This window comes from Pseudonaja textilis, chromosome 2, assembly GCF_049901715.1.
Source record: "Pseudonaja textilis isolate UNSWEBS1 chromosome 2, rPseTex1.2, whole genome shotgun sequence".
In the NCBI taxonomy this organism is placed as follows: domain Eukaryota; kingdom Metazoa; phylum Chordata; class Lepidosauria; order Squamata; family Elapidae; genus Pseudonaja; species Pseudonaja textilis.
Genome location: NC_141991.1, coordinates 160,937,946 through 160,957,411, shown reverse-complemented (window position 1 = coordinate 160,957,411; position 19,466 = coordinate 160,937,946). Strand labels below are relative to the sequence as shown.

At 42.5% G+C, this 19,466-nt stretch overlaps 1 protein-coding gene across 2 annotated transcripts; it reads left to right on the top strand.

Annotated features, from left to right (window-relative positions):
• Positions 1-972: 972 nt before the first annotated feature.
• COPS7A (COP9 signalosome subunit 7A) lies at positions 973-10,524 on the top strand. 2 transcript variants are annotated; one of them, XM_026713268.2, is made up of 8 exons: positions 973-1,075; positions 1,959-2,165; positions 4,146-4,221; positions 4,939-5,027; positions 5,150-5,352; positions 7,233-7,338; positions 9,596-9,747; positions 9,950-10,524. In XM_026713268.2, the coding sequence occupies exons 2-8, from the start codon at positions 2,004-2,006 to the stop codon at positions 9,987-9,989; spliced, it is 828 nt and encodes a 275-aa protein (XP_026569053.1). In that variant the 5' UTR covers positions 973-1,075; positions 1,959-2,003; the 3' UTR covers positions 9,990-10,524. The 2 variants fall into 2 exon arrangements, with proteins under 2 accessions (XP_026569053.1, XP_026569054.1); XM_026713269.2 differs by having other exon boundaries at positions 1,053-1,464.
• The last annotated feature ends 8,942 nt before the right edge of the window (positions 10,525-19,466 follow it).

The window sequence follows — 19,466 nt, the reverse complement described above, 5'->3', positions numbered from 1 at the left end:
GTTCCTCCCCCCCCAAAAAAAATTACCTGGAATCACCTCGAAAATAAGTGTTACAATCTGTTTTACAGTTCCATGCATACTGAAATATTGTATTATACTTGGGAAATCGGAGCTAACGAGTGGTGAGAAGATGCTCCCATTCTTTTCAAAACTTCCATTCCTACCCCCTTTCCTCACTGCTTCAAAAGATGCAGGCCCTTCCTTACTGGATGCCTCTATTCCCAAGCCTCCTCCACCCCTCTCCATTTTTCCTACCGGAAAAGCTACCACCAGTAAGACAAAACGCAGGCAAGTGAAATAATCGCACGATCTTTCTGCGCTTTTCATTCTTGCTCACGTTTTTCCGACTTTCTGGCTTAGAAGGCAGTGTGCACCTAAAACCAAGATACAAATGCAACGGGTAACATAAAACCACCACCCTCTTAATCTCAGGATCTCCTGGAAAAACGCAACCCATACAGCTTTTTGTTTTCAAAACCCGCTCCCCGGAGATGGAAGGCAGGGACGGAGGGCGCCGGCGGCAGAACCGGACGAGATTTCTCTGCCGAGCCCAGCTCTTTTATTTTAATTGGAAGCTCGGGGGAGGGAAAAAAACAAACAAACCCCTCTTGTGGTCATGGACGTGTGTGGGTTTTGTTCCGAAGCAAGCCTGCTTCTTTCTACAATCGCCCGCCCCCGGGGGATAAGAGACCACGGGGTGATTTCGGAAGGAGGTGGATTTGTTGGACGATGAACCAAAGTCGGCGTTGTCTAACGCGGGGAAGGTCAGTCGCCGTGGAACAAGTGAAGACTTCTGGCTACTGCGGGCGTGGATCTCGGGGAGTCCAGTGGGAAGAGTGGCGCCCCGGCCGGCGCACGGCTCCTCGGCCCGAGGGAAGCGCGAAGACCGGCCCGGAGAGCGTAGCAGCCGCTTAGAAAGCTTAGAGGCCCGCCCTCCTAGGGGGGAGCTGGCCAATGAGAGGTCAAAGGGGCGGGGTTTGAGGGGCAGCTGTGACGCCACCAACCCGGAAGTGGTCGAGAGCTCTTGGCTGGAGGTTTTCCTAGCAGCCGCTCCCAGCGGGAAGGGGACCCTCAGGTAGGCAGGCAGGCAGGGCTGCTCTGGGACAGTTATGGAGCCCGGTTGGATTTGATGGTGGGGAGACGCAGCAGCAGGGGCCCTTTCCCTTGCTCTCCACCACTCTTCTCTTTTTGCCAACGTGACCTGAAGAAGATGGGTCTGCTTTCCTGAACCGGCTCTCGTGCGCTTCTCTCCTCTTCCCCCTGCCGCAGCTTCTTTGCCTTCCTTTTCTCCCCTTGTGTTGTCTTCTGTGCGTAAAACGCTTCGTCGCTCTCCGTATACCTCCTCTTTCCTGGCCCGAGTCCGGGCCCTGCTCACGCTGACAGTTTGGCAGAATTACACTTGCTACTCTCATGCACAGCCTTGAGTCAGCACGTGTGTGCCCAGAGACAGTCGTCTGAACGAGGGTAAAATCCACATTCCTGTATAACAACCTTCATTTCTTGGAGAGAGTTAACTTAAAGAGTTGTGGGGGGGGGGGACGCTTTCGCTCTCTTAAATTATTGACATTAAGTTGTGTCCTGAACTGATAACTGTATTAGACACTGAGCAAGTATACCAGGAATTGGCTGCTCCAAAATGTCTTGTATTTCTGTGTCTCTGTATTTTCATATTCTGAATATATACATATTCATATTTTAAATACATGTGTGAATGTCTACACATAGTCTGATAACTTCACCACTGCATTTCATTGTACTGTATTTTATTGCAGTGGGACTTTTGGATCTTGTGAGTTGCCCAGATCCTTTATTTGTTTGTTTGTTTTAGTTCGTTTGGTCCTAGGTGATGTATAAATCATATAAATAAATATCCGAGTGGTTCAGTAGCTACACTTTATTCTCTGATGCTTCAGGATAATAAGAGAAGCTCCAGTTGTTATACTTGTTTATGCCTTTAGGTGGTGGGGGCTGCAAGTCCTGAATCATTCTGATTGCCTAGCCCAATGGCAGCCGAAGTGAAGGTGTCTGGGCAGAATCAGGAGCAGTTTCTACTGCTGGCACGATCTGCCCGCGGAGCTGCTCTGGCCAGCCTCATTCATCAAGTGCTGGAAGCCCCTGGTATTTATGTTTTTGGAGAGCTTCTTGATATGCCAAATGTACAAGAGGTGAGCACTGAGACTCCTGGGGTGAAGTCCTCGGTTGTATATGTACAGCCTTCCAAAGGCCTGATGGAAAATAGAAGGTCCCTATCCTTTCTAGGTTTAGATGACCCCTGGTGCTTCTGTTCTACAGCCTTTCTTAGCACTGTCTTGCTATTATAATTACTTTAGGATAATTTGAAGTCGTAGATTATGCTTTAAAGCAGAACCATTGGTTCACACATTCTTTGAAACATGTTCTTTCTGCTCTATAAATGAGCAGCTTCAGGTTTCTGTGTGACTTCCTTTGACAAATTCTTGTGTAAAATGGAGTAATCGTCTTTCTATTGAAGCACTGAGTAAATTTGCTTTTAAGTGAATGCTTTTCATCCTGAATTTGGTAACCCACGGGGGGGTTCCTAAAGTCATTTAGGATTTTTGTCTGGGATTGTAATTGCTCAGGCTAAACAGAATTGCTTGATCTTTCTGTATGCTGAATTTTAAAATGCCAGTATTTATGCCAGGTAAATATATATTTGTAATAGATCTACCCAGTACCACCTTTAAATGGGATGTGTCTCTTTGAATGCTTCCCAATCCTCCATAAAGGCATGAATCTCCCTAAAAATATATACCTTTAATTAAAAGATTTGATGATTACATGGTGGAAAAAAGGGTTGAGAGAAAAGTAATGTTGTAGGCCCTTGCACAGAATTCCTCTAAATATTTTTGGTTCATAAGCCATTTTTTCTATAATTAAAGAATGGCTTACAACGATAATAAAAAAGAAAATAGTGTGGGTTCCTTAACTTTATTAAAAATGTGTCATGAAACATAATGGTTTGAAATATGTGGTTCCCAAACTATAGCAATAGCACTTAGACTTATATACCATTTCACAGTGCTTTACAGCCCTCTCTAAGCAGTTTACAGAGTCAGCATATTGCCCCCAATAGTCTGGGTCCTTGTTTTACAACCTTGAAAGGGTGGAAGGCTGAGTCAACCTTGAGCCAGTGAGAATTGAACTGCTGAACTGCAGCCAGCAGAAGTTGCCTGCAGTACTGCATTCTAACCACTGCACCGCCACCACGGCTCATGCTATAGCAGTCCAAGTAGATTTATGGAGGAAAATAACCCAGTATTTCTCTTAGGTGATTTGTTCAGTGGAATATGGGAACTTAAAAGGGTTCACTTTTTTTAACCTGGCACACAATCCTTGCTTTTGTGAAGTCTACAAAACCTCTGAATGTCAATGACCTGAATAATAGACATATTTTGGTGATGTATAGAAAATTCCCACCTTTTTTCTACAACACATATTTGGTAGAGGAGCTAGATGGAGAGGTAAATGTTATACAAAATTATCCATAACCTTCCTTTATTTCTGAGAGACCTTTTTTCTTTCTTAGATATTTATGTTGGTTTTGAGCATCTGTAAACTGCAGCATTCCCACCCCAAGAACACTGCACAGAAGGAAACAAATAGGCTGTTTAAAAGATGTTCCATAAAATTGTTTGTACTAAAATTATACATGATTATACCATTTGGGATGACAGATGGCGACTCATAACATTAAATAGACTTAACAATAACAACTCTCCGTATATAAAACTATGCTGTATGTCTAAGAGCAAATAGGCGAGAACATTTCTCTCTATCCAATATTTTTCTACATGCATATCAGGTATTTTTAATTCTAGGCAAAATAGTACATTATATCAATTCCTCCATAATTTTCTTGAGTGGTACAGAGTGGGCAGAGGCTCACCATATGGATGAAAGCCAGATCTATTGTTTACCTGGGATGTACATGTTCACAAGGTGGGCCACCAAGATTTCCTTCTCGCACGCTGTGTGCTGGTGTTTTCTATGTGGGAAAGAGAGAAAATTAAGTTTCTTTAATAACTAAGCAAAATTATTCTGATGTGAAAGATTCCATGAACGCAAAAAAATGATTTTTTTAGTCATTTCTCAAATAACTGTAGTTGTTTTCTGTCCTACTACAGCTAGCTGAAAGTGAGTTCTCACCTGTTTTCCGCCTGCTTACAGTCTTTGCATATGGGACGTATTCAGATTACCTGGGTATGTCTTATTTTCTCCTTAAGAAACAGGAATGGTAGAGAAAATTGCCAATAGAGATGGAAGAACCAAGAAAAACAAAAATGAAGCAATGCTTCGTAGCAGGGTTTGGATAATATGAAGTCATTCAATGCTGAATCCCTCCTCCCTATGGACTAAACGTTTCATGGAGTTGAGAAAGAAACTGCTGGACATTGAAAGGAGACTAAGGCTGGCCCATAATGTGTAATTGCCTCACTCCTTTGATCCTGCTTTCTGTAATTTCCTGTTTGTTATCCAGGATCTTTGGATGATGTCCCAATGGATGGAGAGTATTTGTAGTGCATAAGGAGAGGGCTGCCTTGTGGTTGGCAACCCAATTTTTATTTTTACTGGGAGAGTGTGCTCTCAGAATTAGAGTCTATTGGTTTTGTAAATGTCTTAAGTGGCTAATTTGTATGTTTAAACTCCAGACCCCCCAAAGAAGGAAGAATTTGTATAGGATTACTGGACATTTATGTAAACACTCTGCATGTTGTCTAAGCAAATTTTGACTGTTTGACTCCTATTTAAGGAGGAGATAAAATGGGGCTGGGTGTAGGGTGCCTGAATCTGTCATGAGAAGTAGAAAAAAAAAATTGGAAGAATGCTTAACTGTATAAAAAGGGGATGGGATCTTATCCAGCAAAGGTAGTGAGGAATTGAAGGAATATTTCTTGTTTCTTTTTGGTCTGTGAACAGCTGAAGCTGGGAATCTGCCTCCCTTGACAGAAGCTCAGAAGAACAAACTGCGCCACCTGTCTGTAGTCACCTTGGCTTCGAAGCTGAAGGTAGCCTACCTACCCTTTCCTTGCCTTTTCCGCTCCTTGTTTAGAAGCCCTCTGGAATTGGGTGGCTAAGGAATGCAAACAAACCAACGTTGTACTTAACACCGGCTTGTGTGCCTCTGCAGTGCATCCCCTATTCTGTACTGCTGGAGCAGCTCCAACTGAAGAATGTGCGGCAACTGGAGGATTTGGTGATTGAGGCAGTGTATGCCGATGTTCTCCGAGGGAGCCTGGACCAGCGCAACCAGCGGTTAGAGGTGGATTATAGCATTGGCCGGGACATCCGCAGAGAGGAACTCAGTATCATTACACGCACGCTCCAAGAATGGTAAGGAAGACTTCGGTCTTGTGAAAACTTGGGAAGATACATCTTAACGAAGTCAAAGAAGCCCAACAGACCTTCTCAGGCTCTGCTGCGTATGTGGAAAGAAGCCAGATGGGTGCTGATCATGGGGCCCCATTCGGGACTACAGTCTCCCAACCAGCATCACACGGCTTGGCAAGGATGAACGAAGGGCTTTTTATCACTTATATAAAATAGTCCTCACTTAATAACCCTAATTGGGATTGGCAACTCTGTCACTATGCAAAACCTCAAGGCGGGGGCCCCTCTGCTTATTGACAGCAGTTCTAGCAATCCCACATGTTGTTCAGTAAATTGCACATGGTCATTCGGCGAGGATCCACGTAGATCCCAGCCAATTTTGGAGGAAGAGAAGTGATTGCCTCCACTTCAACTTCCTCCATTCACCCATCTCTTCCCCATCTCTGCCCTTTCGACAACCGTCACCAGCTGCCTCCTACAGCGACAAGCCCAACCCTGCTTGTCACTGTACACGGTGCACCACATACCACAGCTGGCCGGGTTCTCCTTTCATGAACCGGCCGGAGCATCCTTTTGTGCATCAGCCAGATCCTTCTTTTGCGCTGGTCACCTTCTGCATGCTGGCCAAGTCTTTCCGCCTCAAAGGGAAGTCCTGGCCAGCTCCCAAAAGAAGGACCCCAGTGGCATGTGGCACAGCACAGACCTGTCTGCCTGTAGCACTCGCCCGCCCGCCCGTCTGTGGAACACTTCCACAGCACGCCCCCTGTCCGTGCCAGGATGGTGAACCCAGCAGAGGGGAGGCAGGCAAAGGCAATGATGAAGATCAGCTGTGGGGAAGTGGGAGGTGGGGAGGAACTGGTGGCAAGAGGGACAGTAAGTCTAGGTGGGCCAAATTTTGTTCCCCTGACCTTGGGGAGCTCTTCAACACTACAGAGGGATCTACTGTAGGTCCCTTAATTCATCACTCTTTTAAGTTCAAATGATCAAAAGGTGGTTAAGTGAGGACTACCTGTATGCAGTATTAATACCAGGATTTGGTGCCCCGTGAATTGGTCTATAAGCTACATCAATTAACATAATTTATTTTACTTTTATGTACCTTAAAAGTGGGGTAGGAGGCAATTAGGGATGCTAAAGACACTGAAGTTATATTTTTTGTTGATAGAAATATACCTCCCCCCACGTAATGTACGAGTTTTATCAAATGTTGCAAAACATTGCAAATAAACGTTTCCATAAACTAGAAATTTGGTCTTAGGTCCAACCACTTTTTTGTCTTTTAAAATTGAAAGCCAAGATTCTTTACATTTTTTTTCTGTACCTCTAAAATCTTGGTATACATTCAACTTGATCCTACTCTTAGAAAAATACTTTTCACTGATGGGAAGAGAGTTGTATGCCTGTGTGGTGATCTTGCCAAAGTATAGATGTCTGTGGAGACAGGTTCATTCTCCAAGAACTATTTCTCCTACCCATCACTCCTTCCCTTGCTATGAGAACACTTGGCACACCACTTTTCAATTGAAGTATCTCCAGTGGGGTCTATAGCACAAAATACAATGATGCTAAAATACAGACACACACACACACACAGAGAGAGAGAGAGAGAGAGAGAGAGAGAGAGAGATCCACTCATCATCAAGTGAATGCTGCCATTGAGTGCTTGGATCTCAACATCTGATGCAAGCACTAAGGTCATGAGATTTGCATGACATTATCATGCCCATCTCCTTGATGGGTTCTCCTATTCTTGGGTGCCCATGAGCCAGTCTGTCTTCTGGATCTCCCAATCTCAAGATTTATGAGCTTCTGCTAAATGCTGTTTGCTCTCTTAGTTGCTTTGTTGGTCTCCTGCCTGTTCAACTTTTACTGGTCCTTCCCAGGTGCCAGGGCTGCGAAGTTGTCCTTTCAAGCATTGAAGAACAAGTTAGCCGAGCCAATCAACACAAAGAGCAGCAGCTGGTCCTGAAGCAGCAGATTGAGAGTGAGGTGAGGGGCAGGGCTGCAATGCACAGCTTCCCCACCCCACCCCACCCCACCTTCAGACTGACTTCACCATTACACCTGGCAACCTCTGCTGGTCTTCTACATTTCTGGTCTAGCTCAAGTAGGCAACTTCTGGCCACCTGTAGTCTCCAGTGACCCACTAAGAGTGTGCCCCTGAAATTCAGCAAGTCAGTTTTCTGTCAAGGAGGAAAGCTGATGTGGGAGCATAAACCCCACCAGCAACTTGCCAAGCTTAATTCAAATGTTTTAGGTTATTGCCTATAAATCCCTAAATCGACAGGGAAGACCTGCTATAAGTCACCTCCATCTAGAAGATAAAGTGGGAGGGCTCCCCAAAATAGGCATTCTGTGGGTAGCTCCACTTGTCTGGAGTAGCTCCCCCCCGCCCGCCCCCTTCCCCAAAGGAAGGGTAGCTTGTGCTCCCTTTGCCTTCCAGAAGGTTGTAAAAACCTGGCTGTTCTGGAAGGGCTTTGGACTTCTTTATTATATTTATTAAGACCTAGTATGTATGTTGCTATTATAATTGGGGTTATATTATTTTTTTCAAGTTTTATTTTTCAATTGCTTTGTCATTTTGTTGCTATTGCTCTTGTACTGTGTTTACAGTCTTTGAAATTGAGGCACATGTAATTAATAAACATGCTTCCAGTAGATTTATCTTGCCTACTTTAGATGAGATTAATTCCTGCAACAATCGACTGAAAATGTCAAATCCATGTTTTCTGTATCTGATGTTCCTTCCTTGCTGCTTAATAGATAATACCTCTTCTGACTCCATGTAAGGCATTTTCTTGTCTCTGTGTATAACATTATAAAAGTCACTTCTCACAAGCAGTAAAACTGGATCTAAAACTAACCTGTGAATATTGTCTTTAAAGAGATGATTATAATACTTATTCTATGATCATCATTCAAATCTTACCAAAAATATTTAACATAACATTTTTGGAAGTGAGATGCAGAAAGGTGCTCTTAAAATGTGATCACAATAGCTCCATTCAAAACTATGTTTTATTAGCCTGATCATAGCAATTTTAACCTGGATGACAGATTAGATTATTTTTTAAAAAAAAAAAACTTTGTCCACCTCTCCATGGAGAATATTCTTTCTTTCATTTTTACATGGTCAATTTGCCTTTTAGCCATTTAATTCTATACTGAATGTGGCAGAACCTTTAATTATTATCAAGCATTACCGAATTTCCCATTTTGCTAATTGTTGCATTTTGATGTGCACTGTTATTCCAGGCTTAGGAACACTGAAGGAAGGATGCGGAGGTGCGTTTTCAGAATTTAGGAGGTTATAAGAGAGCAAAGTGTGTATGTGGAGCTTTCAGATATTTAAAGCATTTATTTTGCTTGCCCATTAAAGCACCTAAAACCTCCTTCCAGAACCTGCCATTTTTGGAGTGTTAATGCTTGACAAGGCATATAAAACCCAGAGCTGTCCTTGAGCCAGTGGTCCTTGTCTGCTTTACATGCTCTGATAAAATTCTTGTCACATGTAGGAAAAGATAAAATGCTCCAGTTTAATTCTCCACAAATATACCTTAATTATTAGAGGTCTGGGAGCTATGGGATAAAGTTTGTGACTATTATTTGTTCAGAAAACTGAGCATAATACAACATTACCAATATTAAAAAATAAAAACTACATTTCATCTGAGCAATATTTTATTCTCCAAACCAACCTATAGCACAGTCAGCAAGTGCTTTTATGAACATATTTATAATACAATCAAAGTGCCTGTCCCTATTTGGCTGGAGAAATTAATTATTTAGATTAATGAGCAATGTAAGAAAAAGACTATTCTAGATACCTGTAACTTCCTGGCTCATGCATTTCATTCATTTGTTGGTTATATTATGTACAGTTTATAATTTCTTCTTTGGTTCTGTGCTGTGTTGCTCTCACCCAGAATCTATTAGCAGTGGGGTAATCTACAAGTATTGTTAATAAACTGGATGAGTCAGCAGGAGGGGAGAGAAATCTCAACAGTGTGATTTTCATAATCACACCCTCAGCCCTCCAGTTGAATGCAGCACATTGGAAGGCGTGCATTGAAACCTCAGCACAGGCGGGCCCCCAGATGGGATTTTTAAATTAAGGCCTGGATGGAGAACACCCGGTGAGATTTTTTTCCCCCAGGATGATTGTGTTAGGGAACCCTTTCTGTCTTTGGAGCTCAGAACTGTGTTTTCCTTGTTTCTTGTCCCTCATTTTCTTTTCGCTCGGCAGGTGGCAAATCTGAAGAAGACAATTAAGGTAACCACAGCAGCTGCGGCTGCGGCAACCTCCCAAGACCCCGAGCAGCACTTGTCAGAACTCCGGGAGCCGGCACCGGGTACCAACCAGCGCCAGGCTAGCAAGAAGGCCTCCAAGGGCAAAGGGTGAGATAGCATTCCAGTGAAGGCTGGCTATCACTTTTCTGCAGATAGGGCAGGAAAGCAGAGCATTGCCTGAGGTGTTCGTCAATCCCTTACTTTGGGGCTCTAGCAGTTTACATGCAGAGTCTATAAAGCCCTTGTCTCGAGCGTTCGGGCTGAACTTCAACTGCTGGTCCTCATTCCAAGGCGTTCTTTTTCTCTGCAGGCTCCGGGGCAGTGCAAAGATCTGGTCTAAATCAAACTGACAGAACTGCTGGCTGGGGAGTTGAAACAGGTGTCCCACGTCTGGTGCTTTCTTCTTCAATCCAGATGTATTTCTGTGCAACCTTGTCCCTGTGTAAATGATTCTGCCTTCCCATTATTTTCTTTTTGTGTTTCTTACAGCTGCTTTCCCCTGCTCCTCTCTGGTAATCTTGTTTGTACCTTCTCTATTTTGAGTGCTGCTTCTCCACCCCCCTCCCTCCCCCTCTCCCTCTCTCTTTCCTTACTTTTGTTTTCTTGAATGCATTTTTAAGGAGCCATGAAATGGCTGATGTTAAAATTACATTTGCACCAACAGGATTGTTGTGGTAGCCTGTGTGGAGACAAATCTGGCATCAAATGGCCGCTTAAATTCTCTGAGGAGATCCTGGGACATTTGCTGTGGGGCATACAGTTTGACATCTCAGTTTCCTGCTTTACTGGGATCTGTGAAAGGGAGGAGTGTTTGTGTGAGTGTTTGAGTGGATTGTTTTTAAAAATAGTATGAATATATAAAGCAAATAAAAAAGTACAGACCTATTTCCAAGAGTATTTTTACTTCGGTGCCATGCTGGTTTGTTTTGGATGTTTTGGTAACTGAATGTATAATAGCTTTTATTTTAAAGGTTACAGCTTTGGTGGGACTTTTTTTAGAGGGAAAATAGTAGGAGAAATAATATATAAGTTTATTAGCATGGGAACAAACCCATGCTAATCAGTACATGAACTGATACTTGGGGGAAGTTCAGACAAACCAAAGAAATGTTAGAACTTAACCAATCACTATATTTAGAAGGCATCTATCAAAAGCTTTCTTGGTTTTTTGGATGAGGTCAAGCATAGTGTAGATTTGAAAGAACTTTAATGAGAAACCTAGTCAAATAAAATTATGTAATATATCTTCATGGCTGACTGCTAAATAGAAACCTTTGTTTAAAAAAAAGGTTCCTGGAAATTACAGGCCAGCTAGTTTAATAGGACTCTGGAAAATTGGGATTTTCCACCGTGCAGAGTTCCTGTGTATGCCAGATCCTGATTCATGCTGGGCTTACAAAGGTGATCTGGATTTAGCCTGCTGATGGAACAGGACTGGACACCGTAAGCTGTCTGGGACAAAGTCATTCAAATCAGTGGGACTCAGTACAGAAGTGGGAAGCATAGTTTCCTTTGGCTTGAACCCAGTGTAAAAGCTATTAGTCCATTTTGTTTATTGGGTAAGAAGAGTAGCAAAATGGCAATTTCTGAAGCACTGGAAATCAACTAGTGTCTGCAACTGTTAAAAATGCAGGGAGAAACATCATTTTAGAGACATAGGCTTTCCTAACTGTCTTTGGAAGACAACCTTCTCTTCTGCTAACTCAAATGCTGCCCAACTAATATGGGATATATATTTTTTTCCCCAAGAAAGGTAGATGGTGTGGGAGGAGGCAGCATTGTAAGAACTAGAGAAATAGAAATAGAGGTGGGCAGCAATTGACAATGAGAAAAATATGTGAAATTGTTTCAGCTGTAACCTTTGTTTTTAGAAATTGTAAAGAAATATGAAAAAGAGCCCCAACCAAGTGCACAGGAAGAAGATCAGAAAGATTTGGATATATCAAAGCTGGGCTAAGCCTACTTATCCACTGCTAAGACAAACCTTCAGAATTCCCACAGCCAGGTTAACGTCTTCAGATCAGTGATAATATGCATTCCTCCCTTCTTTGACTCAGGAGGAAAATACATTGTTATGAAAAACACTGTTTCAAGAATCTGTCTTTACTATGCTTCAAAAACAGGGCTGGTCAGTGTTGTAACCTGCACACTTTGGAACATGGGGGAAGTTTTAAGACATTCCTGAAGTCCTTGCCTCTCACATCAAGCCATGTACTAGCAGGAGCTGCCTCTGATTTTTTTTGGGGGGGGGCGGGGTGGTGGTGGTGGGGAATAGCTCAGAATCTGTATTTTCTGGGCTGAGTGGTCACTTATTGACTTGGTTCAGGGCAGGTAATGAGAGAAAGATTACCTAAAGAAGGCTAGGCAGCTGCTAAGAAAGTAAGACAGGGAGAAACTGACTGATGTACAGAACAGGTACTAAACCTTTGCAGTGCCTTGGGAATGCTAAAGCATTGGTGGGTTAGTTAATCCAGTCCAGGTTGTTCTGCAGTATGGTGGGATAGACTGAGTTTCAACCAACAGGAACTCTTGGCCCTATATAGGCAGCACTAGGTCCTTCAAGGCTTTGCAAAGAGGAGGCAGAAACAATATCCCACCAAAAAATTGCAGAGCCCAAGAGTCAAAGTAGTTTAAATTCTTCCAAGCGCTGATAATTCTTCCTTGTTATTTGTCACAAATGGGTAAGATAGTACCCTTTCCCCAACATTAAAAATCAAGGAGCACCAGGGTCTCTGTACCAACAAGTTATGTAAAAAGATTTGAATGTTTACCAAAGAAAAGCACTACTCCAGAAAATCTTTAAAATATTGGAGTGGAGGTCGGGGGAAGAAGTACATGACTGAGAATGGGGGTTGTCATGTAGGTCCTGACAGTCTCCCCCCTCAGTGGGAATATTGATCTCATGAAGATAAATGTTCCATTAGCTTGATTAGATTAGGTTGACATGATATCCAGTAAATGAACTGTGCTCACATATACAAGTTGCACTGGTGATGTGTCCAGTCCCTCTGGAAGCCATGGCAAAACTGGCCATTGAAATGGTTGTATCCAGCAACCAGATGGGAAGGGATGGTCCTGCAGCAGGATAGCTAGTGCCCAGCTAACCCTTCAAAACCCAGGAAGGTTTTCTGCCAACATAGAATGGAAACACTTGTGCACAACTTCAGTGTGGCCAAGCTAGCAGTGAGATGGCTAATCTGTTCGAAGGACACTTTTTGGCAAATAAATAAGATGCCTTCATACTACAACAACAACCATGATATGGGCTACACTTGTGCTTTGTTTGTTAAAAAGGGAACGTTAATCTTATATCAATCTTTTGGTCACTTGAATCTGAACTGTTATGAAATGTGCCAGGCAAAGCCAGTCTTATTTCTGAAAACAAATGTAGGTATTTCTTTCTGCTAGGCAACTTATAGCACCAAAAGACAGCAGTGTGTTAGAAGAGAAATGTTTAAATTCCTAGTCACTTTCAGGCACTAGATGACCTTCGGCTATTCAATAACTCTCTTAGCCTAATGTTCTCAAACGGCTGGTGTAAGGGCAAAACAAAATAATGATTCTGTGTCTTGCTGGTTTTATTTATTCATTAGTGTATTTATTTTTACTTACAAGCTTTTCACTCTGCTTTATCATCCATTGCCCAAAGGCAGCTTACAGTAGAGCGACAAAAGTTGTAACAGTACTAGAGAATTTGCAGGAGACAGGAGGCAGCAACTATTAAAAGCAATTAAAAATAACGGGAGAAGGGAACGGATCTAATGGGGGTGCCTGGTGCATGTGGGAAAGGGAAGGGAATTCTACCTGTAGGCCAGTAGTCTAAAGCTCACATGAGGGGAGGGAGGAGATAGTCCTTTAGATACATTCTGATCTTAAATCAGACTGGCTTTAAAAATACCTTTCTTCTATTTAAACATGGACTAGAAACCTTCTAACATGGTATACCTTGAGTAATACGCATGGCTGCCCAGCCCAAACAGATTAAAGTGAAAATGACCTCCCCCTAGGCTTTAGTATAAGGGCCTTCCACATGGATTACTCACCAAATGGGAGAACAGTGTTTCAACAATCACACTGAGGTAGCTCGAACAGAGGACGCCCCCCTTAATTTGTCCCTATCCTGGCCTTGGGTAAGATTGGCAGTTGTCCTTTTTTGCTACATTTCAAAAGGGTCTCTTTCTTCCCCCCCACTTTCCCCAAGGCGTGCCCCAGCACAGGCCTGGCTGTGCAGCTTCTCTGGCAGGCTTTCATGTGATCTAGACAATGCCTGTGCTCCAATTGATCACTCTGGATCTGCCATGATGTCCCTTTCCTAGTGACTAAATTAGTAGACCAGCAAAATACTGTGAACATAATATATTTAGATTTCAACAAGGCATTCGATAAAGTAGACCACAACCTACTTCTTAGTAAGCTAGAAAAAAGTGGAATAGATAGCACCACCACTAGATGGACTCATAACTGGCTGGCAAACCATACTCAACGAGTAGTTCTTAATAGTCTACATGGAGGGAAGTAAGCAGTGGGGTGCCACAAGGTTCCTTCTTAGGCCCAGTACTCATCAATATCTTCATTAACGACTTAGATGAGGGAATAGAAGGGGAACTTACCAAATTTGTAGATGATACTAAGCTGGCAGGAATAGCTAACACCCAAGAAGATAGGCTCAAGATCCAGATGGATCTTGACAGACTAGAACACTGGATGGTATCTAACAAAATGAAATTCAATATAGAGAAAAGTAAAGTCCTACACTTAGGCAAGAAAAACCAAAAGTACACATATCGACTGGGTGAAACCAGGCTCAATAGCAGTAACTGTGAGAGGGATCTTGGAGTCTTAGTGGACAACCAGCTAAGTATGAGCCAGCAGTGTGCAGCCGCCGCCAAAAAAGCTAATGCAATCCTAAATTGTATTAACAGGGGGATACAGTCAAGATCAAGGGAAGTACTAATTCCACTCCATAAAGCCTTAGTAAGACCACACCTAGAGTACTGCATTCAGTTTTGGTCACCACATTATAAAAAGATGTTGAGACTCTAGAAAAAGTACAGAGAAGAGCCACCAGGATGATTAGGGGACTGAAGGCTAAAACATACAATGAACGGTTGCAGGAACTGGGCATGGCTAGTCTAGTGAAGAGAAGGACCAGGGCAGACATGATAGCAGTCTTCCAATATTTGAGGGGCTGCCACAGAAAGGAAGAGGTCAAGCTATTTCCTAAAGCGCCTGTAGGCCAGACAAGGAATAATGGATGGAAACTGAACAAGGAGAGATTGAACCTGGAAACAAGGAGAAACTTTCTGACAGCGAGAACAATCAACCAATGGAACAGCTTGCCCTCGGAAGTTGTGGGAGCGCCATCAGTTGAGACTTTCAAGAAGAGATTGGACTGCCATTTGTCTGAAATGGTGTCTGGTCTCCCGCTTGGGTGGGAGTTGGACTAGATGACCTACAAGGTCCCTTCCAACTCTGATTTTCTGTATCTGTATCTGGTGCTCATTTTCACTATGGCTACTGGGGAAAGGATTATATCTGTATAAAGCCTCCACCCCACAATGCTTTGCAAAAGACGTCTTAAGTTTTATCTGGATGAAGAATTCTGTATCTCTTAACAGATGGGTCTCCAATGTATTGGTTCCCCAGTTTCTATCTGCACCCATGAAACAGCGGGACTTTCTTTTTATTCCCCCCAATCCCCCAGCTTTGTTTAAAATCTGAAATTGATGAGAATTCTGCCAGTGTCATCTTTCAGCTGCAGTGATGAGAAGAAAAGCAAAATCTGGGGGAAATGGCTCATTAGAAGCCCATAGTCACTTTGGATAGTGCGATGGGCAACACATAAATTTAATAAATAAAATTAATGTTGTACCAGTGGACGAGTGGATACACTGGATGGGAAGGTACAGGCGAGAATCAGTGGGGCAGGGAATCATACAAATGATCAAACGAAGGAAATCACATGTCCTGAAAGAACTGCCTAGAGCAGTGTTTCTCAACAATAGCAACACTTAAGATTTGTGGACTTCAATTACCATAATTCCTCATCCAGCATGGGTAGTTAGGGTAAATCTGGGAGTTGAAGTCCAAGTATCTTATATTTCCCAAGGTTTGAGAAAAACTAGAAGGATTGTGGTCCCGTCAGTGGCTGAAAGATTGGACAGCGCCAGCTATATAAGCCAGCGTTTGCCGCGGCTGAGCGGCTTGTGTCTTAACTGACTAAAATAAACCTGCAATTGCTGTGTCCTGCCTCTTCACTCCACATGCCCACTCAACAGTTTTCACCCAGCATGAATGGAAAGAGCATAGAAATAGATTAGACGCACCATTGATTAGAGGCTTTGATACCCGGGACAGAATACCTGGCCAGTATCATTAATAATCTTAAGGCATAGACTGGAATCCAGCAGCAATTTTTTAAACCAGTTTCATATCCATCCAGTTTTAACACAGGAGACAAGCAGTTTAATTATATCCACAGAATTGAGAGTGTCCAGGAGATACAATTTTCTCTAGAAGCAAAGGAGATCCTTGTACCTGATTGGAGAGCATTCACAAAACATACTATTATTCAACTGGGATTCTGCTGTAAAAGATTCAAAGCAATGTGTTCTACTGACAGTCTTATCTTTTGGAACCACTCTTGCTAAAAACTTCCTCTTATTAAACAGCTACTTTGAATTCCAGGCAGTATGCAAGTCTCTTTGGCATTAGTGAGAGAAAGATGCCTGGCCTATTTATTTAATAAAGTGAGCAAGCATACCAAGAAAATTTGGCAAACCTCTTAATCCATTACTTTAAAAATACACATTACATTTTAAAAACATAGACAGGACCTAACTGACATTGGATTATCTAGTTTCATGGCCAGTCGAATTAGATAGCAGAAGACTGCAAAGCCAGAGAGGTAGAATAAGAGGGGGGGATGGGAATCTGAGTTCAGCAAACAGGATTCTTGACAACAAAGGGCACACATTCTTAGTAAAAAGAAACACAGAATTGTCTTTGCCTACTAGTTAATATAAATGACACAAGTCAGATGTTGATTCCTGCAGGTGCAGGGTCTACTTTTTGGATTGACGAACACCATCTTGCATGATCAAACATAGTGTTTTAATGAAATATCCAGGTCCAGGTCCAAACCAGGAGAAAGGCACTGGAAATGAAATGGAGACTGGAGGCTGATTGAAAATAAAGGTTCCCTTTTTTGATGGAGCAGAACCACCGACTCTGGGACAGCTGACAAAATGGAGTTTTGAGTGGTTGGGTTTTACATCTTCTGGATTCCTGTGGGGTCATGTAAGAGTCATAACTAGGCAAAGGGGGAAATGCAAATCCTAGGTGTTTGAGCTAATTTTGTCACAATCTCTGGCTTGATTGTGTTGCTTATTGTTTCGCTTATCTGAAGTTTCTGCCTGACCCAGTCTTTCTGAATGGATTATCAAATCTGCATTTCTATAGGTTGGCCACCTCAGTTTCTGCTTGGGGCAGAGAAAGTGGGGCTGGGTGTTTTTGTTCTCCATTTCTCCTTTAGAGGAAATATTCTATCCTGCCTTTTTAATATCCCCAAAATATTGTTGGGCTTCCCACAATAGCATCCAGGTCATATCTGCATTTTGATGGATACGGATATAGAATCATTGGTTGCAACAAAGAAACAACAATACTCTGAACCTGATGTAAGTTTGGTCTGTGTTCAGCTAAGCAACTCCCTGGCAGGCGGGCAGTATCCAGCAACACCACTAGGAGGAGCAGACTTCACTGCCTATGTCAGAATGCCCTGAGAATTTAGAAAAGAGAGAGGAGATCAACTTCATCACCTAATGGACATCTAGATTTTCACAGCCCAGGTGTGAAAGGCCTAAAGCTTATACTTTCGGTTACACTGAAATAGGAGGCTCCCCAACTATGCATTTCTCTGGTATTATGTACCGTATGTAGGCGGGGCTTGTTCTGAGGAAAATGTGATGACCCGTAGTCTCTCAAAATAACCCAAAACCCAAAACATACATTAAAGTCCGGTAAGGCCTTCAACTTAACTTCACTGTTTTATGAGGCACAGTTTAAAGTCACAAAAGTAAATAATGAGGCAAAAAGAAAACCAAAACAAACCAAATTGACGAGAGTTCCAAAGCAAGCCAAGATAACTAATCATAAACTCCAGGAAAATAACCGAGGAGAGTCCATGGGAAGAACGCCAGCAAAGATAAACCTCTTTCACAGGAAACACTAAACTTTGACTCCAGCAATTCTAACTGCATAGTTACAAACTTATATACATAGCTCCCAGCTGCAAGTCACAAGGAGGATCATGGTAATCTCCTCTTGAGTAGACCTCGCTTTTCCCTGATCCTCTCCTCCCTGCATGACCTAGGATGGATAGGGGATCCTCCTCTGACTGCTCAGCCGGCCTCTGCCCTTCCCCAGCCTCCTCCACCACCTCTGGAGCCACACTCCCACTCCCTGTTGGCTGTTCCTCCTCTTCCTCAGAGTCAGTCTCCACCAGGGACATGACAGAAAATACTTTCCTGCTGGTGAATGCACTTGTGAATGACTAAGATTTCAGTTCAATTATTTATTAGAGGTCACAGGCCCAACATGATGGATTATCAAGAAAAACATGAATGCAAAATATCCATCGTTCCCTCCTCTTGTCTGAGGTTCAGGCTATTAATTATAGTTGTTTTAAATCATTTTGCTTGAAAGACTAAGGCATTATCATTGGTTCTGGGCAAGCTCAGCTGTCATTTCTCTTGCTTCCTTTGAAATTTTGAAGAATTAAAGAACAATATGTGGCCGTGTTTGCTTCTGTCTTTATCATTAATACTCCCGGTACATTAGAGAAAGCTGCTTTTTGATGTTCCCAATTCATATAGTTCATTTCATGACAATAGAGATGCTGCAGTAAAAGTTCCCAGATCTTAACACTGCCTTCTCTCTCGTTTTCTTTTTGTTAAGCTCCCATCCTTGCATTTGGATCCTTCAGGACATAAAGGCTCTGCATCAGTGCTGTTTCCCATTCTTCTATTGCATACCAGACCAGTCAAAGCGCCATCTGGAGATTTAGGAAAATGACACAGAGCTAAAAGACAGGTCCCTGTGCTGCTTAGCATATTGTGTATCTGAGCTTAGGGTGGCTGTTGTATTTCAAGGGATTTGTGGTTTAACTTAATCTAATTCTATTAGGAGTTGATTCAGTAATCTGTTCATATCCCAGCTTGATCACAAGCTGCACTGTCCTCTTAAGAAAAGTGTGCTTTAGTGTATAAAGATATTTATGTTTCTCTTACATGACCCAAATCATGCATTTCAAATACTATAATCATGGGGCAACCTTGAATATATCCATGTAGCTTTCTTGGCAACAAAATGGAAGCAGCTTATCACTACTAAACAAATTCAATGGGTCACGTGTAAAAAAACAACAACAGGTTGTTTTGCACTGAGAAATAGCCGATATGAAGTCTGAAAATCAACCATAATGTATCTTTTTTTAAAACATGGCTTCTCCAAATTCTTACTGCCCTGTTTTGAAATGGTACCTCAGTGGAACTTCTGGTGAGGATTCATGGCGAACTAAGAGCAGTAGCCAGATGGGATTTTCTGGTGAGTCAAATCTCTCCAAAAAAGGAGAGATTGTGAGATTGCCTACTTATACTACATGGACAGCTGCTCCTCAGGAGTAAACTGCAGCAACTAAGGTTTTTGCAGCCAGCTGGTGAGTTGAGTAGCTGAGAGTTGTGGGATTTCCACCAAAGCTCATAGCTGTAATGTAGCCTTTTTTTAAAAAAACTTTATTTAATCTTTTATAATTTTAAAAAGACAAA